The following is a 19,845-nucleotide window of genomic DNA, read 5'->3' on the forward strand; positions in this document are numbered from 1 at the left end:
TTCCATTACTATTACTCAAACATTTGCCTGTTAATTATGTAGAGAAGCACTGAGATCACACTGCAGTCAAGAAATGTAATTCACTGTTTGTCAGATATTAATTGTTGATTTTGGTTGTGTCAACATCTCACTTGTCTTAGATCCTGCTTGCAGTTAATACAGAATATTATAGAAGTAGAACTATTCTTAAAGAAAACCAATGATCTGAACTTCAAACACCAATGACACAGTCATGAGTAGCAGCAATGGAGAAGCCTTGCAGGTAGCAGAAGGATTCCAATTCTACAGTGCTTATATCTCATCGTAGTTTGGCGACTTCAAGGCAGCAGCACTGCCACCACCACTGTTACTGTTAAATCACCCAACTCCTAGTAAGTAATAAATGAGGATAGCAATAAATGAATAAAGCAACAGGGTACATCTAACAGCAGTAGTGAACAGAAAACAAGTTAATGTAGACAATACTGAAAGAAAAATTTATCAACAAATTCTCACAAGACAGAAAACTCTACTGTATTTTTCAATAGAAAATAAAACAAAGCTGGTATTTCAAACATTATTTTATTACAAAATTAGAGCTCAATTTATCAGTGTGTATGTGTGTGTAAACTGAAAATTAACTATTTCTGATATCAAGTAAGACCATCTGTTTTATATAAACCTGTATTTTTGACATTGGTAACTTGTGTTGATGATAATGATAATCTGTCCCCTCCTGCTGTAAAAAGTCCTACAGGATAGACATCTTCATTGCTACCACAAATCTCATTGTTGTCAATTGTCTGAGTTGTTATTGTTCGATTTAGTGGTTTAGAAGGGTCTTCTCTTATGAGTCTAGATTGAGAACACAGTTTTTCTTCACGATATGACACAGGAGATGAGTCAGAAACTGGAGAACGTTCAAATACATTAGATTTTAATTTAGGTGATGTTCCATGTATCTTGTTTGCTGTTGCTTTGCTGTTTGTGGTATCTGAAAACGGTAAGCTAAAATCTGTAGTGGACACAACTATAGAATTCAAAGTAGTTTTTAGAGTCTCAGAACTATTTGAAACTGAACAAGATGTGTAAGCTCTTTCATTCATTTGACCATATTTGTCATCATCAGGTCCTACAGGCTCCATTTTTACACTGGGAAGAATAACAGAACCAACTGGAGAGTTGCCACTCTTAGAGTCCAGAGATGCAGCATCAAACTCTCGCTTAAAGGTTCTAACTGTACCTTCTTTAAGTTGTGCTAATTCGTTTTGAGAAATCTCTTGTTTAATATCCTCTGTAGGAACAGCTGAAACATCAGATGGCATCTGCCTGGGATCATCAAATGCAGTAACTGTCGAAGCAAGTTGCTGACTTGCTCCACTTAGAAGATGAGCATCACACAGATTTTCTAAGTCTTTCGTGTCTAATTGTTTTGCAATGACTTTTAGCTGTTGTAAAATATTAAGATCAAGATCTAATAGTCCAGTATACATGTATTCAGCAAAAACCATTAAAGCTTCTGTACTAACTACTTCAGGAAATTTTACTTCAAACACCTGAGAAGAGATGTGTGTACTAAACACTGAGAACAGTTTTGGAGACACAGCAGACAAGACTATTTTATGGACCTGAAATATAGTAAATAATAAACAGTACGTTTATAGCTTGCCAACAATACAATGATAGATATTTAAGAAACATGTTCATAAAGTAGAAAAATGTAAGTTTATGTTTTTCCAACTTTTACAAAAGCTATTGACTAACCAAGTCTTAAGCCACTGAAAGTTAGTTTAAACTTCATTTATCTCAGAGAGTTATTTCATTAATACTTTAATTAAATAAACTCCATTATCTTTTTCTGTAAAATATTCTAGTGTATTTCAATGACTGAATCATAAAATTTTCTGATAATAATAAAACTTAAAACTTAATAAAAAATTTATCTATAACTTCTGATAAAGGCATAAAAGATTTTATGACCAATTAATTATAAAACAACAGATTTATCTAAGAATTGCACCAGTAAGAACATACACGTCAACTAGACCTATCTTTAAGAAATATAGAGGGGTGTAGAAGAAAGAATAGCTTGATATTAAGCACATTAGAAATTAAGCATAATTTTTTAGACTTACAAGCAAGATTTTGTAGTTATCATGATGATGACATTAGGAACAGTCTATAGATGTGAAAACGTTTACAACTGTATACTTACCATCACAGTAGATGAGCCATTGCTAATACTGGCATCACATAATTTCCTATTTCTCCACATGGATGCTAGGTTAGACATAACATAATGTTGATGGCTAGTAACTAGCAATTTTTGTTTCGGTAAATCTTTTTCTCTAATTATTGATTTAGATACAGTTGTTTGATTTGGATTTTTCATCAGCTTTGATTTGGATGGAGTTATTTGAAATGGTGAAGTCAACACCTGAGCTGGCTTTGTAATATTTTGCGATGCTTGGGCTAAACTTGAATCTTGCTGGACTGGCATTTTAGTAGTTAGATGTACACATTTTGAAGTCTTTGGAAATGATAAAGCACTGTCCATTTGCCTAAAATGACAATTTGCAATTAATTCAGAAGAAATATATAAGAAGAATAGTAACTCAATAACATTGTCAAAATACCATTTTAGTCATCACATACCATCTGTCATGTGATTGTTGATTTTTAAACTTTTGATTCTGCAGGTGTTGCTCCCCAAGGTGCTGTGTTTCATTCTTTTTTTTCTGTGTCATTTTCATCTGAGTGTTGAGGAAGTGAGGCATGATCAAAGAAAGAAATAAAAAGATACAAATAAAGATTTCAGTTCAATGGAAATAATTTAGACTGTGACGAATTGATAAGTTATTTTAATGAAAATGTCAATGATAACTAAAAATTCTTGTTTGTAAGGCTAACACATAATGCTTAATTTCCACACTGAAACTTTCACTAAAGAAAAAGCATTCAAAATCAACCTCAACAGAGAATCTCTACAGAATTCCAAAACTGAAACGAGAATGGAGCTGGATGTTATACTTATCCTATTTTGAAATCTGACATGATGGTAGACTGTTGTAATTTGTCTTCAACATCAAATATATAGTAACTGCTGCCACAATTCACACAGACTTTCTCTTGTAGATTCTCTTCAGAAAATTTTTCAACATTGTAATTCCTGATTGAATTTACAATTGACATGACAGCAGCTTCATTAAATTTGGATTTTTATCACATACATTGATTCCAAAGTTCTACTCAATTTATAATTGATAGTGATCCCTCAACACTGTATAGCATACATGATACTTTATTACATGTGCGTATTTCTGTGTTGCCGATAATACCAGATAATGAAGTACTGAGCACACTAAGTTACTTGGCTTGCCCACTGATGTTTATCAATTGCACAGCTACTAACCCTGACATGGAGATTCAAGGAAGCATACAAAGTATGACTGAGCTTTAATTCATAATTTTATTGAGCTCATTTTTAATGAAAATTTTGGAGAGGCTGCAGTACTAAAAGTTTGCATCACAAGAAACCTCATGTTATGAAGCTTCTTAATACATTCATCCTACATATATCCTTGGTCTCTGAAATTAATTGCAATATCAATGACCTCACAAATAAATTCTATAAGCAGATCTTTGTTATATTTCCTCTATAGGTGTGTGATGCTTAAAAATGTATACCTGATATTTACCTTGAGACTTGTACGATAAGTATTTGTCCTCTGTTTCTGAGCTTCCAATCTTGCCTGCCTTTGTTCCGCTGTTTCTGCCTGCTGACTAGCAAATTGTCTTTGCCTCTGGTTTTGTAATCTTAATTGTTTTTCTTCCGTGGTTTCCCTTTTCTGTCTTTCTCTTACCTTCCTAGCATGTTTGGTGAGACGGCCCAGTGACGATAGTTTGGGATGCATAACTTCATTTTGTTGATCTTCATTTATGGCATTTCTTCGCTTTTGAACTCTATTTCTCATATTCTGTAGATAAGTTTCTCTCTCCTCAGGATTCATGTTATTTCTTCTCTCCTGATCTTTGTTTCTTTTATTCTGAAGATAAAGTTCTCTCTCATCTTGATCCATATTACTTCTTCTTTCTCGATCCCTGTTTCTCCTATTCTGAAGATAAAGTTCTCTCTCCTCTTCGTTCATATTACTCCTCATTTTTTGCATACGTTCTCGAATACGTTCACGGACTGCTTGCCTCTCTTCGGATGATAACCGCTGTCGTCGTCTTCTCTGTCTCTCTCTTGCTGCCGCTCTTTGTTGACTTATTCTCTCTTCCATTTTTAAGAACGGTTGAATCTGTAACGTTCAGTAAAATATTATTTAATGTTAATGGATTTAAAATTATTTTTATTTAAGTAAATATTTATATGCAAGTAAAAGAAACCATCAAAATTAAGTGTAATTTCATAATGAAATCTTTGGAAAAGTGGTGACGATATGATTAACAGAAATTTCTAGATGCAGATCACCATACCTATTGTTATTTGACAATATAAAAACCTCAGGTGATCCCTCGTTGAATAACCTTGTGGTCAAAAGTATTTCAAAAATCATAAAAGAACACTTTGAAGAATTGTCCTTAGATACAGTATGTCTACAAAGAAAAATGGTTTGGCTAAGACTGGAATATATTTGAACTTACGTCTGCTCAATGTGAGCAGGGGCTAATAACACTTCATGACAGACATGTTTCTATGAACATAAATGTTGTAAGCATCTTTTAATAGGTACTTGACACTCGAGTTATCTTTCAAAATCACGAAGACATGTATATCAAGGAAATTTAACTGTAACACAAATCTTCAGCCATAAACAAAACAACCAAAGCACCAAAGGTAACTATAAATGCCTGACCTCACAATCACAATACGCCCTTTCACCAATAAGTTACAAGGTATACGGAGTAGAAAAATGAAGAGAGATAATGGTTTTTTCAAAATAGTGCTTGCGAGCCCTTTACAATGACATATTTAGCACTGCTCTCATTCACTAATGGAATGAGTTATGGTTAAAGAAATCGCTATCTTTTTTCTTTTAAATTACCAGATAATCTTTGACACTTCTAGGACAATGGGGAGGAGTGAAATTCGATCAGGATTTTGCAAGTTCTTTTATTTCTTTGGATAATTGTGGTATCAACAAATATTATTGGATTAGCTCCCCTTGAAAGACTATTATGAATTCGCCATTTTACTAGCGATTTCATTTTGCATTCGCTGAATTGCATTGGATTCAAAATCTGAACTCCTAAATTATATATGATAAAGCTTCTTTGCTGGATTCAACATGAGAAACTAAATAAAATATGATGGTAAATTTATAGTTTCACACCAGACTCGATATCAGTACTAAATAATTTTACCACCACACATACACACCAAAAGCATCGAACGTTTTTGGCGAGATTTCGAAGAATGAGTGAAAAGGCCGGGTATTCGTGCAAACCATCACCACCAATACCTGGCCAGATATCTATCTCTGCTACAGAAAACAAAAGTCATTAGTAATGAGTTCGATTCCAAATTTGTAGTCTTATATCAAATGTAGAAATGTCAATTTTTTTTTTTTCGCACAAAGACAATTGGGTATTTTTACGATATTTCATAACTTCCCTAAAACTTCGTATTTACTTCCCAAAAAGTTTGTTATAAGAAACAATTCGATTACAGAGTTGTTCTTTCCTAATGCCTTTTAAAACATATTTTGCGTAATGCTGAGTTTTTCTGAATTTTCTATGCATTATATTTAATTCAGATATCATATATAAATAGAAGATGGTTACTTGGTAAGATATTATTCACTAAAGCACGGCAGGCATGATTAATCATTCATTGCAAAAAAAACAATATGGGTAACCAGAAGGAAACAAAAGAATTATAATATTTAAGATGTGAAAATAGAAGAACCACATTAAACGATTTTCGAGTATTTCATATTAGCAAAGTGGTGGAAACAAACTAATCTTACCAGAGAAGGGCTAACAATAGCTGAAATATTCGTTTCCAGAGTCTCCAGGTTCGATAACTCTCTTCCTTATTGATGGATTAGCTTATTCAACTAGCCTCGGATAAACCTCAATGATAATGATATCGCCGCTAAGAAACGCTTCATATGATTTAAAGTTAATGGATTTTATATTTTAAGTAAATATTTCTATTCAAGTAAAAGAAACCATGAAAATTTGGTGTAATTTCATAATGTAATCTTTGGAAAAGTGGTGACTAACAGAAATTTTTAGATGTTAGAACACTATACCTATTGTTATTTGACACTATAAAAACCTGAGGTTGCTCTTTGGTCTCAGATAATCCCTGGTCAAATCGTTTTATGGACAAAAGTATTCCAAAAGTCATAAAAGGAGAAGGACACTTTGAATAATGTTGCCCTTAGATATGGTATGTCTACAAAAAAGACTAGGACTGAAATACCTTTGAATATGCTCAATGTGAACATTGCAAACAAAAAGTTGGGAGGGGTCTTGTAACAACACTTCATGCCATTTTCTCATGTAATCTTGCAAGTAAAATGGAGGAGGACATGATTGAATTAAATTATCTGCATTAATTTTAACTTAATTCAAAGGAAAATATTCACAATATTTGAAACTAATGAAGATAAACCTGCTAAACAAAGCTAAAAGCATCATGAATTACACCTTTACTGGTACCCCATTGGTTACAAAGAGGGCTCTAGTTGATCAGACCAACAGAACAGTCTGCACATGAAATTAGCATGAAAGTGGCTGAGCACTCTACATTCTTTGACTTGTTGCAGTCATTTGATTGTCGCCATGCTGAAACACCACTTGTTAGTCGAAGAAATTGACCCCAGGACTTATTCTTTGTAAGCCTAGTGCTTATTCTATCAGGCTCTTTTGCCAAACTGCTAAGTTACAGGGACATAAACACACCAGCATAGGTTGTCCAGCGATGTTGAGGGGACAAACACAGACACACACACACACATGGCAGGCTTCTTTCAGTTTCGGTCTATCAAATCCACTCACAAGGCTTTGGTCAGCCCAAGGTTATAGTAGAAGACACTTGCCCAAGGTTCCACACAGTGGGACTGAACCCAGAACTATGTGCTTGAGAAGCAAGCTTCTTATCACAGAACCACACCACACCTGAGTATCCTTAACATAGTTCTCAGGGAGATTCAACATGACATAGAATGCAACAAGACTGGCCCTTTTAAATACAGGCAATACTTATTTTCACCATTTTGAAGCAACAGGAAATAAAGTATCTTGCTCAAGGATACAATGCAGTACATCATTTTCTATGTTTGGAAGGGATTGATAAATTAAGGAGTTAAAAATATATATAAAGACATCAATGATTAAGATTAAGGTTTCCAAGTATATCCATCCTTTTATTGTTAATCAATGGAGAGGCTAACTAGCATACAGATCATTGAAGATAATGCTAGGTACATCGACACAATGACCAAATTGTTTGTGGAATTTCTTTTATTAATTTTCTGTTTTTTTTTATGGGAAAATTTAGAAAATGAAATATTCAATTTCGTAAATAGAAAACTAGAAACAAGACTTGATTATTTAATTTAATTTTTATTTTGTTTTCTTTGTTATTGCCATTTTGTATAGCCAAGATTTTTTTTTTATTAGTGCAATTGTTTTTACTGATAAATGCTCTTCTTACTAATATTCATAACATAAGAGCAAAAATGTTTTATTTATGTCAGGCACTCTGTAGTACTTCAGTTTCAACCCACAATTATGTAGTCAGAGACCTAGCACATTAATATTAGAACCATTAAGCCTTCATAATATATCTTATAATCTTGTAAATTCTAAGTGTAGAAGAGTTAGTGTAAGGAAGGACATCCAACCATAGAAACCAAGCCAAAACAGATTATGGCACTTGGTGCATCTGCCGGGCTTGGCAGTTCTTGTCAAGCTGTCCGACCCATTCAAGCATGGAAAACAGGCATTAAATGACAATCTTTTTTTTTATATTAGAATAAACAATTTAATATAAATTTATATTGATACACACATTTTTATTTAAACTTATATCAAATAAAAAATATCATCATCATCATTTAACATCCATTTTCTATGCTGGCATGGGTTGGACGATTTGATTGAGGTCTGCAGAGCCAGTGGCTGCACTAGACTCCAATCTGGTCTGGCAATGTTTCTACAGCTGGATGCCCTTCCTAACACCAACCACTCTAAGAGTGTAGTGGGTACTTTTTATGTACCACCAGCACAGAAGCCAGTCACGCGGGCCTGGCATCAATTACATTTGGATGGTGTTTTTACATGCTACCGGCATAAGACCCAATCAGGGCTACTGGCATTGGCCACGATCAGTCAATGCTTTTTACCTGCCACCAGTACAGGAGCCAGTCTGGGGGTACTGGCATTGGCCATGTTCAGTTGGTGCTTTCTACATGCCACCGGCATGGGAGCCAGTCAGACAGACTTGACATCGACCAAGTTCGGATGGTGCTATTTACGTGCCACTGACATGGGAGCCAGTCAGAGAGCACTGGTCCCAGCTATGATATTGGCTTTACTTGACTCAGCAGGTCTTCTCAAGCCTATCATATCGCTTGATGCATCAGGGGTATTCTTAACAGGGCCGGACATGCATGGCTTCAATCTCACTTTAGTTGCTGGGTCTTCTCAATCACAGCATATTTCCAAAGGTCCCAGTCTCCTGTCATCACCACTGTGAGGCCCAATGTTCAAAGGTCATGCTTCACCACCTCATCCTATGTTTTCTTGGCTCTATCTCTTCCATAAGTTCCTTCTACAGTTAGGGAATGGCACTTCCTCACACAGCTGTCTTCATTCATACATAACACATGGCCATAACAGCACAGTCGCCTCTCTTGCACACCACATCTGATGCTTCTTATGCCCAACTTTTCTTTCAGAGCGTTTACACCTACATTACCCATCCAGCAGATCATACGAGCTTCATTTCTTTCAAGCCTACACATGTCCTCTACTTCAATCACAACAAAACTGACATATACTCACGTCTTCAATTTCTTCTTTCAACAATTTACATCATAGAATTTTGGAACATGAAAATCCCACCAACAGTTTGTGATTGTGTTCTAAGTTGGATTCAGTTATCCTTTAGCACTGGATAGTGAGAGGAATGACTTACATCTGACTGGCTTGCAGTGCATCTTAAGTTGTTTTGTATTTGAATTATCTTTTAGTTCTCCATATTGAGTACACACAAATGTCGTGGAGATGTATCGGAGAGTCTTAGATCGAGTCTTGTCTCAGTACTTGTTGTGGTCATTAGCATTACACGATGATTTAATACGGTATATGTATCCAGTTCTATTCATGAACTGGTGCAATAGCTCCAAGAATGAATCAAATGAGTCAAAAGCGGTCTGAACGAAAACATCTCCGAATATTTTTGACACATCTGTCAACATTTCAGATATAAGTTTTGAGTTTATTGTCTCCTCATGTGCGCGCATCAAAGCACATGCGTTCGATATTTTGATGGTTTCGTTGGAAATCGTTGAGCACGTGGGTTGTCACATGGTATCCCACACAAATAAATAGTGATCTTTCCGGTGAACATTGCTTTCAATCCAGTGTTTCCAATAATTCGATTCCAGCTGCTCTTCTATACTTACATTAAACACATGGCATTGTACAGCTCACATGGCATCGATTTAGTTTCATTATGGAATATTTTCTTCTTTTAAATATAAAGATGTTTGCATCTTATTGGAAGATGCTGGCTACTTTAACAAAAGTAATATTAACTGAAAGTAAAATCATGCGCTAATCAATGAAAAACCTCTTCATGGTTATTCGACCTATTAGAAATGCTACCATGTTAAAAGGAATATAACTCTGTATAATGTAGTTCTAAGTATATTTGAAAATAAGTGTTTGGACTAAACGCAACCATTCCTGTTTTGGTTTAATCAAAATTATCATCATCGTTTATCGTTTGCTTTCCATGCTGGCATGGGTTGGACAGTTTGACTGGGGACTGGTAAGCCAGAAGGCTGCACCAGGCTCCAGTCTGATCTGGCAAGATTTCTACAGCTGGATGCCCTTCCTAACGCCAACCACTCCGAGAGTGTAGTAGGACCAATCGTGCAGTACTGGCATCAACAACGCTCAAATGGTGCTTTTTACATGCTACCAGCACGGGAGCCAGTCAGGCAACACAGAAATATATTTTACAAAAGGAAGACAAAAAACAAAGAGGGAAAAAGACAAAAAAACAATGCAGCACCAAATGCATCAATTGGTTACACACTATAGGGTTCAACATGCATTACCTCACACCTCAGTGAGGCAAGCTGCCAATGATCACAAGAACTTCGCCATTAGTGGGCCAGTACCTCAAAATGCCTCAAACACTACACACTGCTGATACTTAAGGATTTTGTTCCATTTGGCTATGGAATCAGTGATCCTCCCATTTACCGAAGTATCCAGGATGTATATTATGCCTAAAAAAGAAGATATTAGGAAGGAATGGAATGCTTTTGATCAATAGGTCTGTTGAACCAGAGCCAAAAGGCAAACTCCTACACAAAATTTCAAATTTCTAAGAATCGTCAATAACTTAAGACACACATACTGATTTAACCTAAGGGCGAACATTTAGTAACACAGGTATATATCACACAAAACATTAATTGCTATTCTGAACTACAAAGCATATCTATAGATTTTTAACTAACACTGCTATAGACAGATGTAAATAACATGTCTCTACATCATCTTCATGGACAAAGAGAGACAGAGAGAGAGATCAATGAGATGAGATTCAATCCTGTGTTACAGTTAATGCACCCATAATTTATAATTCGAAATAGCAACCAAAAGTGGATTGTAATATGCATATTGCTCTATGCAATTTCTTAATCCCTTGGTAATAGAGGATTTTAAAGAAATTTTTGTATGGATACTAAGTCATCATCATCATTGATTAATATCCATTTTCTATGCTGGCATGGGTTGGACAGTTTGACTGAGGACTGGCAAGCCAGTAAGCTGCACCAGGCTCCAATCTGATCTGAATGCCCTTCCTAACACTAACCAGTCCAAGATTGTAAGTTGCTTTTAATGTGCCACCAGCACAGTAACCAGTCAGGCAACACTAGCATCGACCATGTTCAAATGGTACTTTTTATGTGTCACCGGCACAGGAGCCAATCGGGAAGCACTGGCATCAACCACATTCGGATGGTGTTTTTATGAGCCACCGGCACAAGGAGCATGTGGAATTGGCATTGACTCACACTTGAATGGTGCTTATTATGTACCACCAGCACAGGTGCCAGTCAGGCAGCACTGGCATCAGCCACAACTACAATTTCTATTTTGATTTTCATTTTCATTTTACTTCATTCACTAGGTCTTCTCAAGCACAGCGTATCGCCCGACAATTCAAGGGTACTTTTAAATGGGCTGGTTATGTGACACTGGTATCAGCCATGGACAGCAACAGGGTACATCTAGCAGCAGTAGTGAACAGAAAACAGGTTTATGAAGACAGTATTGAAATAAACATTTATCAACAATTTCTCACAAGACAGAAAACTCTACTGTATTTTTCATTAGAAAATAAAACAAGGCTAGTATTTCAAAAATTATTTATTACAAAATTAAAGCTCAATTTATCAGTGTGTGTGTAAACTGAAAATTAACTATTTCTGATATCAAGTAAGACCATCTGTTTTATATAAACCTATATTTTTGACATTGGTAACTTGTGTTGATGATAATGGTAATCTGTCCCCTCCTGCTGTAAAAAGTCCTACAGGATAGACACCTTCAGTGTTACCATAAGTCACATTGTTGTCAATTGATTGAGTTGTTATAGTTCGATTTTGTGGTTTAGAAGGGTCTTCTCTTATGAGTCTAGATTGAGAACACAGTTTTTCTTCACGATATGACACAGGAGATGAGTCAGAAACTGGAGAACTTTCAAATACGTTAGATTTTAATTTAGGTGATGTTCCACGTATCTTATTTGCTGTTGCTTTGCTGTTTGTGGTATCTGAAAACGGTAAGCTAAAATCTGTAGTGGACACAGCTATAGAATTCAAAGGAGTGTTTAGTGCCTGAGAACTATCTGAAACTGAACAAGATGTTGAAGCCCTTTTATTCATTTGACCATATTTGTCGTCATCAGGTCCTACAGGCTCTATTTTTACAGTAGGAAGAATAAGAGAACTAACTGAAGAGCTGCTATCCTTAGTGTCCGAAGATGCAGCCTCAACCTCTTGCTCAAAGATGCTAACCACATCTTCTTTAAGTTCTGCTGATTCATTTTGAGAAATCTCCTGTTTAATATCCTCTGTCGGAACAGCTGAAACATCAGATGGCATCTGCCTGGGATCATCAAACACAGTCACTGTTGAAGCAAGTTGCTGACGTGCTCCACGTAAAAGATGAACATCACATATATTTTGTAAGTCTTTCATGTCTAATTGTTTTGCAATGACTTTTAGCTGTTGTAAAATATTAAGATCAAGATCTAATAGTCCAGTATACATGTATTCAACAAAAGCCATTAAAGCTTCTGTGCTTACTTCAGGAAATTTTACTTCATAAAACTGAGAAGAGATGTGTGTACTAATTAGTGATAACAATTTTGGAGATGCAGCAGACAAGACTATTTTATGGACCTGAAATATAGTAAATAATAACAGTATATTTATAGCTTGCCAACAATACAATGATAGACATTTAAGAAATATGTTTATAAAGTAGAAAAATGTAAGTTTATCTTTCTCCATCTTCTACAAAACCTATTCACTCCCAAAAGTCTTAAGCCACTGAAAGTTGATTTAAACTTCACTTATCTCAAAGAGTTATTTCATTAATACCCTAATTAAATCAACTCCATTTTCTTTTTCTGTAAAATATTCTCTTCTATATTAATAAGCAAATGTTTCAGAAAAAGTTATTTTCAATGACGGAATCGTAGAATTTTCTGATAATAATAATACTTAAAACTAAAGGCTACACCTACCTTTGAGAAATATAGAGGGAAGTAGAAGAAAGAATATCTTGATATTAAGCACATTAGAAATTATGCATAAATTTTTAGACTTACAAGCAAGATTTTTTAGTTATGATGATGACATTAGGAACAGTCTATAGATGTGAAAACGTTTACAACTGTATACTTACCATCACAGTAGATGAGCCATTGCTAATACTGGCATCACATAATTTTCTACTTCTCCACATAGATGCTAGGTTAGACATAACATAATGCTGATGACTAGTAACTAGCAATTTTTGTTTCGGTAAATCTTTTTCTCTAATTATTGATTTAGATACGGTTGTTTGATTTGGATTTTTCACCAGATTTGATTTGGATGGAGTTATTTGAAATGGTGAAGTCAAAACCTGGGCTGGCTTTGTAATACTTTGCGATGCTTGTGCTAAACTTGAATCTTGCTGGACTGGCATTTTAGTAGTTAGATGTACACATTTTGAAGTCTTTGGAGATGATAAAGCACTGTCCATTTGCCTAAAATGAAAATTTGCAATTAATTCAGAAGAAATATACAGAAGAGAAGAATAGTAACTCAATAACATTGTCAAAATACCATTTTAGTCATCACATACCATCTGTCATGTGATTGTTGATTTTTTAACATTTGATTCTGGTGTTGCTCCCCAAGGTGCTGTATTTCATTGTTTTTTTGCTGTATCATTTTCATCTGAGTGTTGAGGAAGTGGGGCATAATCAAAGAAAGAAATAAAAAGATAAAAGAATAAAGATTTCAGTTCAATGGAAATAATTTGGACTGTGATGAATGAATAATTTAGGCTAATGCAAATGTCAATGATAACTAAAAATTCTTGTTTGTAAGACTAACAAATATTTGAATTCCCACATTGAATCCACTAAGAAAAAATGGAATCTGTCAGCCACATGAGTATATGGTAAATCCCCAAAAGCATTCAAAATCAACCTGAACAGAGAATCTCTACAGAATTCCAAAACTGAAATGAGAATGGAGCTGCATGTTATACTTATTCTATTCTGAAATCTGACATGGTGGTAAACTGTTGTAATTTGTCTTCAACATCAAATATATAGTGACTGCTGCCACAATTCACACAGACGTTCTCTGGTAGATTTTCTGCAGAAAATTTTTCAACGTTGTAATTCCTGATTGAATTTACAATTGATTTAACAGTAGCTTCTTTAAAGTAGTATTTTTATCACATACATTGATTCTGAAGTTCTACTCAATTTATTACAGGTGCGTATTTCTGTTACTGATAATACCAGGTAATGAAGTATGGAGCATGGTAAGGTACTTGGCTTGCCAACTAATGTTTATCAATTGCACAGCTCCTAAACCTGACATGGAGATTCAAGGAAGGTTGCAAAGTATGACTGAGCCTTAATTCATGATTTTATTGAGCTCATTTTTAATGAAATTTGTGGAGAGGCTGCAATACTAAAAGTTGACATCATAAGAAACTTCATATCATGAACCTTCTTAATACATTTATTCTACATACATCCTTGCTCTCTGAAATAAATTTCAATATCAATGACCTTGCAAATAAATTCTGTAAGCTGATCTTTGTTATATTTCTCCTATAGGTGTGTGACGCTTAAGAATGTATACCTGACACCTACCTTGAGAGCTGCACGACGAGTTCTTGCCCTCTGTTTCTGAGTTTCTAATCTTGCCTGCCTTTCTTCTGCTGTTTCTGCCTGTCGAGCAGCAGATTGTCTTTCCCTATGATTTCGTAATCTTAATTGCCTTTCTTCTGTGGTTTCCCTTTTCCGTCTTTCTCTTGTCTTCTTTCCATGTATGGTGAGACGGCCCAGTGATGATCGTTTGGTACGCATAACTTCATTACACTAGAGAAAAAATGTCCTATTATTTGAGAACACTCACACACATTTTCTAGATATCCAAAAAAAATTAGTACAATACCTGGAAAGACTCCGACCCCAACCCATTTTCTCTCAAATTTGTTTATTTAAAAAAGATTTTTGCCAAAAAACCCCGTTTTCGGATATGGAAGTTCCAGAAAATTGCCAAAAATCGGCATTGTTAAATTTTCATCCTCCTTCATTCCTCTCAAATACTTCAATTTTGGCTTTTTCCCCAAAAAACTGGCCCTAACCCCCTAACCATAACTACAGAAATGTTTTAAAATTTTTGTCCAAATCATAATGTCCGTATTTTTCCACATATTTAGAAAAAAAGAAGTTCTTAAAAGTGATCGGGGCCGAATTCTTGCCCAATATCTTTTAAACAGAATGTTACAAACCACAAATTATACCAATAATTCTTTCCTGATTATGTCTACAGAAAACTAGTATTTATATCAAGATTCCATCTGAAATATTAGTGTATGGTCTTCACTTTTCACAATATTGAAGGCGGCGAGCCAGCAGAATCGTTAGCATGCTGGGTGAAATGCTTCGTGGTATTTCGTTTACGTTCTGAGTTCAATTTCCACTGAGGTCGACTTTGCCTTTCATCCTCTCGGGGTCGATTAAATAAGTACCAGTCGTGCACTGGAGTCGATGTAATCGACTTAATCCCTTTATCTGAAGTTGTTTGTTTCCTCTATATTTTTGGTCCCCCCACACACCCAATTGGCAATGAAGAAATATTTATCGGTCTTTATAAACGGAGTGTAATGGATTATCTTCCCTTGAAAACTATTATGGGGTTTTCTGAAAATCCGCCTAGGACTGTGAAAAGGATAATTCTATTTTATAAAACTATTTTTCGGTTTAAATAACCGCCCACCTATAATAAGCACTCATGGGCGGTAATATGGAAGTAAAATATTTCACCTAGGAAAAACAAAGATATTCTCAAAAACCATATTTATTTCATACAATTCCATTGAACTTCTATCGTTTCAGTTACCAGATAGATAGGCATAAAGAAACTGAAACAACTTTAAAAGAAGTAACATATTAAAAAATATTCTGAAGTTAACTATGGGTCTATTAGAAAAAATATTGAAAATTAAACTGTTGGAAACATGAATAGAGGCCTTGTATGAACAAATAATGTCATTGGACATTTATAGTAGGATAATAATTGAATGGGTTCAAGTTAAATATCACAAATTTCTTCATTTGTTACTTGGTCATAATTCACATGTGCTAATTTCACTTGTATCTCATCTTCAATTTTATCATTTTGTGCATCTGGCGCATTTACCTCAAGGCCAGACAAAACATCCTGTAAGCATGAGTTTAAGAGGCTATGTTCTACAGTCTGTCCACGAGGAGCAATTCCACAACATTCAAAAGCATGCTTTATAGTTTCTTTATTTAAAGTGGCAACAGCTTGAGCCACAAAGTTCACTATCTCTTGTTAGGGTCTTTTGCAATATTCTTTATTTGTATACTCCTTTTTGTCATTTGAAAAACTAATTATCCCATTCTGCACGAAGGGCTTTCTTGAATGGACCAATAATTGATACATCTAACGGCTGCAAGTAAGATGTTGTTTTAGGAGGTATAAGTTTGAGAATTGTATTCCTACGTTTGAACACTTCTAGCAGCTCTGTTTTCTCATGCACTGAGCATTCGTCCATGAATAGCACTGAATTTTGAGCATGGGATAGTTGTGCTGTTCTCTGCCCAAACACTTTGTCAGCCCACAGCTGCATGAGTTCATATGTGATTGATCCTCTGTTGGAGACTGTTAAGTAAATATTCTTTACGACGTTGATTTTAGGCACGTTTTTCAATCCTTTAAGGGTAATCATCGTTTTCAACACCTTTCCTGCAGCATTAACAAACAACACAGTAGTAAAACGAGCTTTGGTAGCACCACAGGGGCTAGCATCTACATTTTTATTGCCAACAAAGTCTATGGTTGTTGAACTCAACATGTCAACATATACAGGTGTTTCATCCATATTATAAATATGGTTAGCATCCTTATCTGTTGTTAACATTGGAATACTATCTAGATAGTCACTGGTGATTTGTGCCTTTTCTCCAAGTGTTTTTATTGTCTGCTTGACCAACATGTGTAATCTTTCTCACAGTCAGATTATTCTGTTTCATGAAATTGAAAATCCATTTATCAGAACATCTAAAGCTGTTCATTCCAATTCCAAACCTTTTTACCAATTCAAAAGCATATTCCCGTAAATGGCGATAATTTACAATTACATTGTTTGCACGCTAAACAACAATCCACTGTAAGAGTTCAATCTCTAGATCTTCATTTTCTGGTCCTCTGCCTCCACCAATTGATCTGTGCCTCCTGTTGTCTGACATATTGATTAACTTTTCAGTTCCACAGTTAAGAGATGAATAATTATGTACATTATTTATATTCGACAGATTTAGAATTATGTATATATGTAAGTATATTGTAAAGTGTTAAAATGTATGTATAATCTCCAAAGATAATAATGAGCGTTGACTTTTTATATATTTGTGTGTAAAACAGAGCCTGAGTGAGACGTGCAGGTAGAGGAGATAAATAACAAAAAAGTGTTGAAGCATATTCTGTTGTATCTGGGGAAAGTCATTCTTTTTAATGCCTTATACTTAAACACGCTCACAGGTAAAATTTCCACTCATTTCTTATTTTTCTAAAATTTTCGTTGGCTCTGTCCGTTATTGAATAACAGACAGAGTCAATAACTATTGAAAAGGTTACAAGACGCAACGAAAATTTTAGAAAAATAAATAAGTAAATGAGTGGAAATTTTACAGGTGTGTGTGTGCATTAAATTATAAGGCACCAAAAGAGTCTTCCCAGACACAACACTCTGGTTAAAGAAAGCTAAAAATACTTAATCCGCTGTGGAAGAAGTGGGTTTCTGTAAAAAAAATTTAAAAACCACCCAGAAAGAGAGGCGTCCATGTCCTTTACTTCCGCCCATTTTTGAAATAACATTGAGTTAAATATTTTCAAATGATTAAAATATTGTGTACGTCAAAAAGTCGATGTTTTCTTTTCTTTTTTTATTGCTGTTGTTCTTAGAAATCACGAACACTATGCGTGTGTATATGTCACAGATAAGCGGACATGCGTTCGTGCTGTTTTGACATGCCATGATATTCTTTATATGTGTGTGTATTCAATGTGCGTAAACGTCAAGGAAGCCATGTTTTATTTTTTTCAAGAGATAACAAAGATTGTTCAATCGTTTTCATTAATAAATAAAGGTCCAAATATCAGGAAAATTTGTACTGCACTGCCGAAGTTAAGTATAAAAATAAATATGCAAAAAAAATAAGATACAATATACTATTTCTGATATATTTCGGGTACACACAAACATCTCTAGAGTTTTAGTATTATTACGATGTAGAAATATCAATTTTTTTATTTACCACAAAGACAATTGGATATTTTTACGATATTTCATTTTAGATGTATCCTTTAGTTAAGGAATTCAAATTCTGAATTCGCTAAAAGCAATAAGTATCTGTTTTTCTAGATTTTCTATGCATTATATTTAATTAAGATATAGCATCACATATATGTAGAAGATAGTTACGTGATACAAATATTATTCACTAAAGGACGGCAGGCATGATTGACCATTCATCACAAAAAAAACAATATGGGTAATCAGGAAGAAACATAAGAATTATAATATTTACGATGTGAAAATAATAGAACCACATTAGACGATTTTCGAGTGTTTCATAATAGCAAAGTGATGGAAACAAATCAAACTTACAAGAGAAGGTTCAACAGTAGATGAAAAGTTCGTTTCCAGAGCCTCCAGGTTCGATAACTCTCTTGATTTTTTTTTTTTCTTCAACGCAGAATTTTTTATTTTATTATTGTTTTATTGTATTAGTGTTTTATTATATTAGAGCACAAACAACAGTGAACCACATCACAGCGTGCTGTTTGCTAATGCAACACTGTCTGTTGATTGGCTAAAATTACCCAAATTTCCCAACTTTAATTCCAAATAACATTAGATTCTTTAATTTACTAGATAAAGTAATTGGTTGATCGTAATCAAAATTCAGAGTTGCAGTGATACACCAAAATTGAACGCAATCGGAGCAAAATTAAACTACAAATTGGACAATTTAACAGAGAATACAATTGAAAAAATTTATGAGATAAAAGGAAAAAAAAGAGAAAGAAAAAAGAAAAACAATTCACCACCTTGGGTTGAAACGTTGGGATGCTGGGAAACCTCTCGAATGGCTATTGAGGCATGCCAGCACAGCAGCAACGTTGCCATGGGTAATGGCAAGGCTGATGCTCTGGAACAGCTACGTGCTCTCACAAGCTTCAACAGTCACCTCTGCAAGGCGAGTTGCCAGTGAAAACAGGTATCTTGCAGTTAGTGGTGCGACCCCCACCAAACCTCTCGAACACCACAATATGGGAAACGTAGTTGGTCGACAAATTGTGGTATTTCAGGATTTTGTTCCACTTGGCCGCTGAAGCTGTGGATCTCGACCTTACCACAGCATCCAGGATTTGAGAAGCAAAGGAGTCGCTAACTGTGACATCCCAGACAAGGCATCTGCTTTGCGACCAGAGGCACAGGGTGAGACCGTCACGTCCCTTCCCAAGCTCCTCTTGAGCATCAAGTTCAACTCCATATGATGCATGAAGCGACCAGCATTCAGGTGGCAAGAAAGGCCATGGAGGCCTGTGAAGTCAACTCTACAGGCCACAACAGATCAAACCTGTGCATATGTCAGCTCCCACTCTGAGGGCAATGGAGACATGAAGTTCATCTAAGCTGAGTAGGCCACCAACATTATTCACAATCAATCCAGTCACCTGAGTATTTGGCACTAGCAGACAGTAAGTGGCACCTTGAAACCTGGTCCAACTTGTTGAAGAGGGAGTCAAAGTTGGCTTTTGAAATTAAGTTGTC

The 19,845-nt window shown here is 35.2% G+C and overlaps 2 protein-coding genes across 7 annotated transcripts; both read right to left on the bottom strand.

The window, feature by feature from the left end:
• Positions 1 to 542: 542 nt before the first annotated feature.
• On the bottom strand, positions 543 to 6,100 carry LOC106877738 (uncharacterized). 2 transcript variants are annotated; one of them, XM_014926743.3, is made up of 5 exons: positions 5,952 to 6,100; positions 3,678 to 4,280; positions 2,635 to 2,732; positions 2,195 to 2,540; positions 543 to 1,607 (listed from the first exon to the last, which is right to left on the bottom strand). In XM_014926743.3, exons 2-5 carry the CDS (start codon positions 4,260 to 4,262, stop codon positions 633 to 635), a joined length of 2,004 nt encoding a protein of 667 aa, XP_014782229.2. In that variant the 5' UTR covers positions 4,263 to 4,280; positions 5,952 to 6,100; the 3' UTR covers positions 543 to 632. The 2 variants fall into 2 exon arrangements, with proteins under 2 accessions (XP_014782229.2, XP_089204878.1); XM_089348752.1 differs by lacking the exon at positions 5,952 to 6,100 and adding an exon at positions 5,028 to 5,140.
• Positions 6,101 to 11,594: 5,494 nt separating this feature from the next.
• Positions 11,595 to 18,727, bottom strand: LOC149136491 (uncharacterized). Of its 5 annotated transcripts, none has more exons than XM_089348754.1 (5): positions 18,676 to 18,727; positions 14,627 to 14,854; positions 13,597 to 13,691; positions 13,153 to 13,498; positions 11,595 to 12,644 (listed from the first exon to the last, which is right to left on the bottom strand). In XM_089348754.1, exons 2-5 carry the CDS (start codon positions 14,840 to 14,842, stop codon positions 11,673 to 11,675), a joined length of 1,629 nt encoding a protein of 542 aa, XP_089204880.1. In that variant the 5' UTR covers positions 14,843 to 14,854; positions 18,676 to 18,727; the 3' UTR covers positions 11,595 to 11,672. The 5 variants fall into 5 exon arrangements, with proteins under 5 accessions (XP_089204880.1, XP_089204882.1, XP_089204879.1 ...); XM_089348756.1 differs by having other exon boundaries at positions 13,578 to 13,691; XM_089348753.1 differs by having other exon boundaries at positions 18,596 to 18,727.
• Between the last annotated feature and the right edge of the window lie 1,118 nt (positions 18,728 to 19,845).

The sequence above is a fragment of the Octopus bimaculoides genome, chromosome 3 (genome assembly GCF_046866305.1).
Source record: "Octopus bimaculoides isolate indiv1 chromosome 3, ASM4686630v1, whole genome shotgun sequence".
In the NCBI taxonomy this organism is placed as follows: Eukaryota; Metazoa; Mollusca; class Cephalopoda; order Octopoda; family Octopodidae; genus Octopus; species Octopus bimaculoides.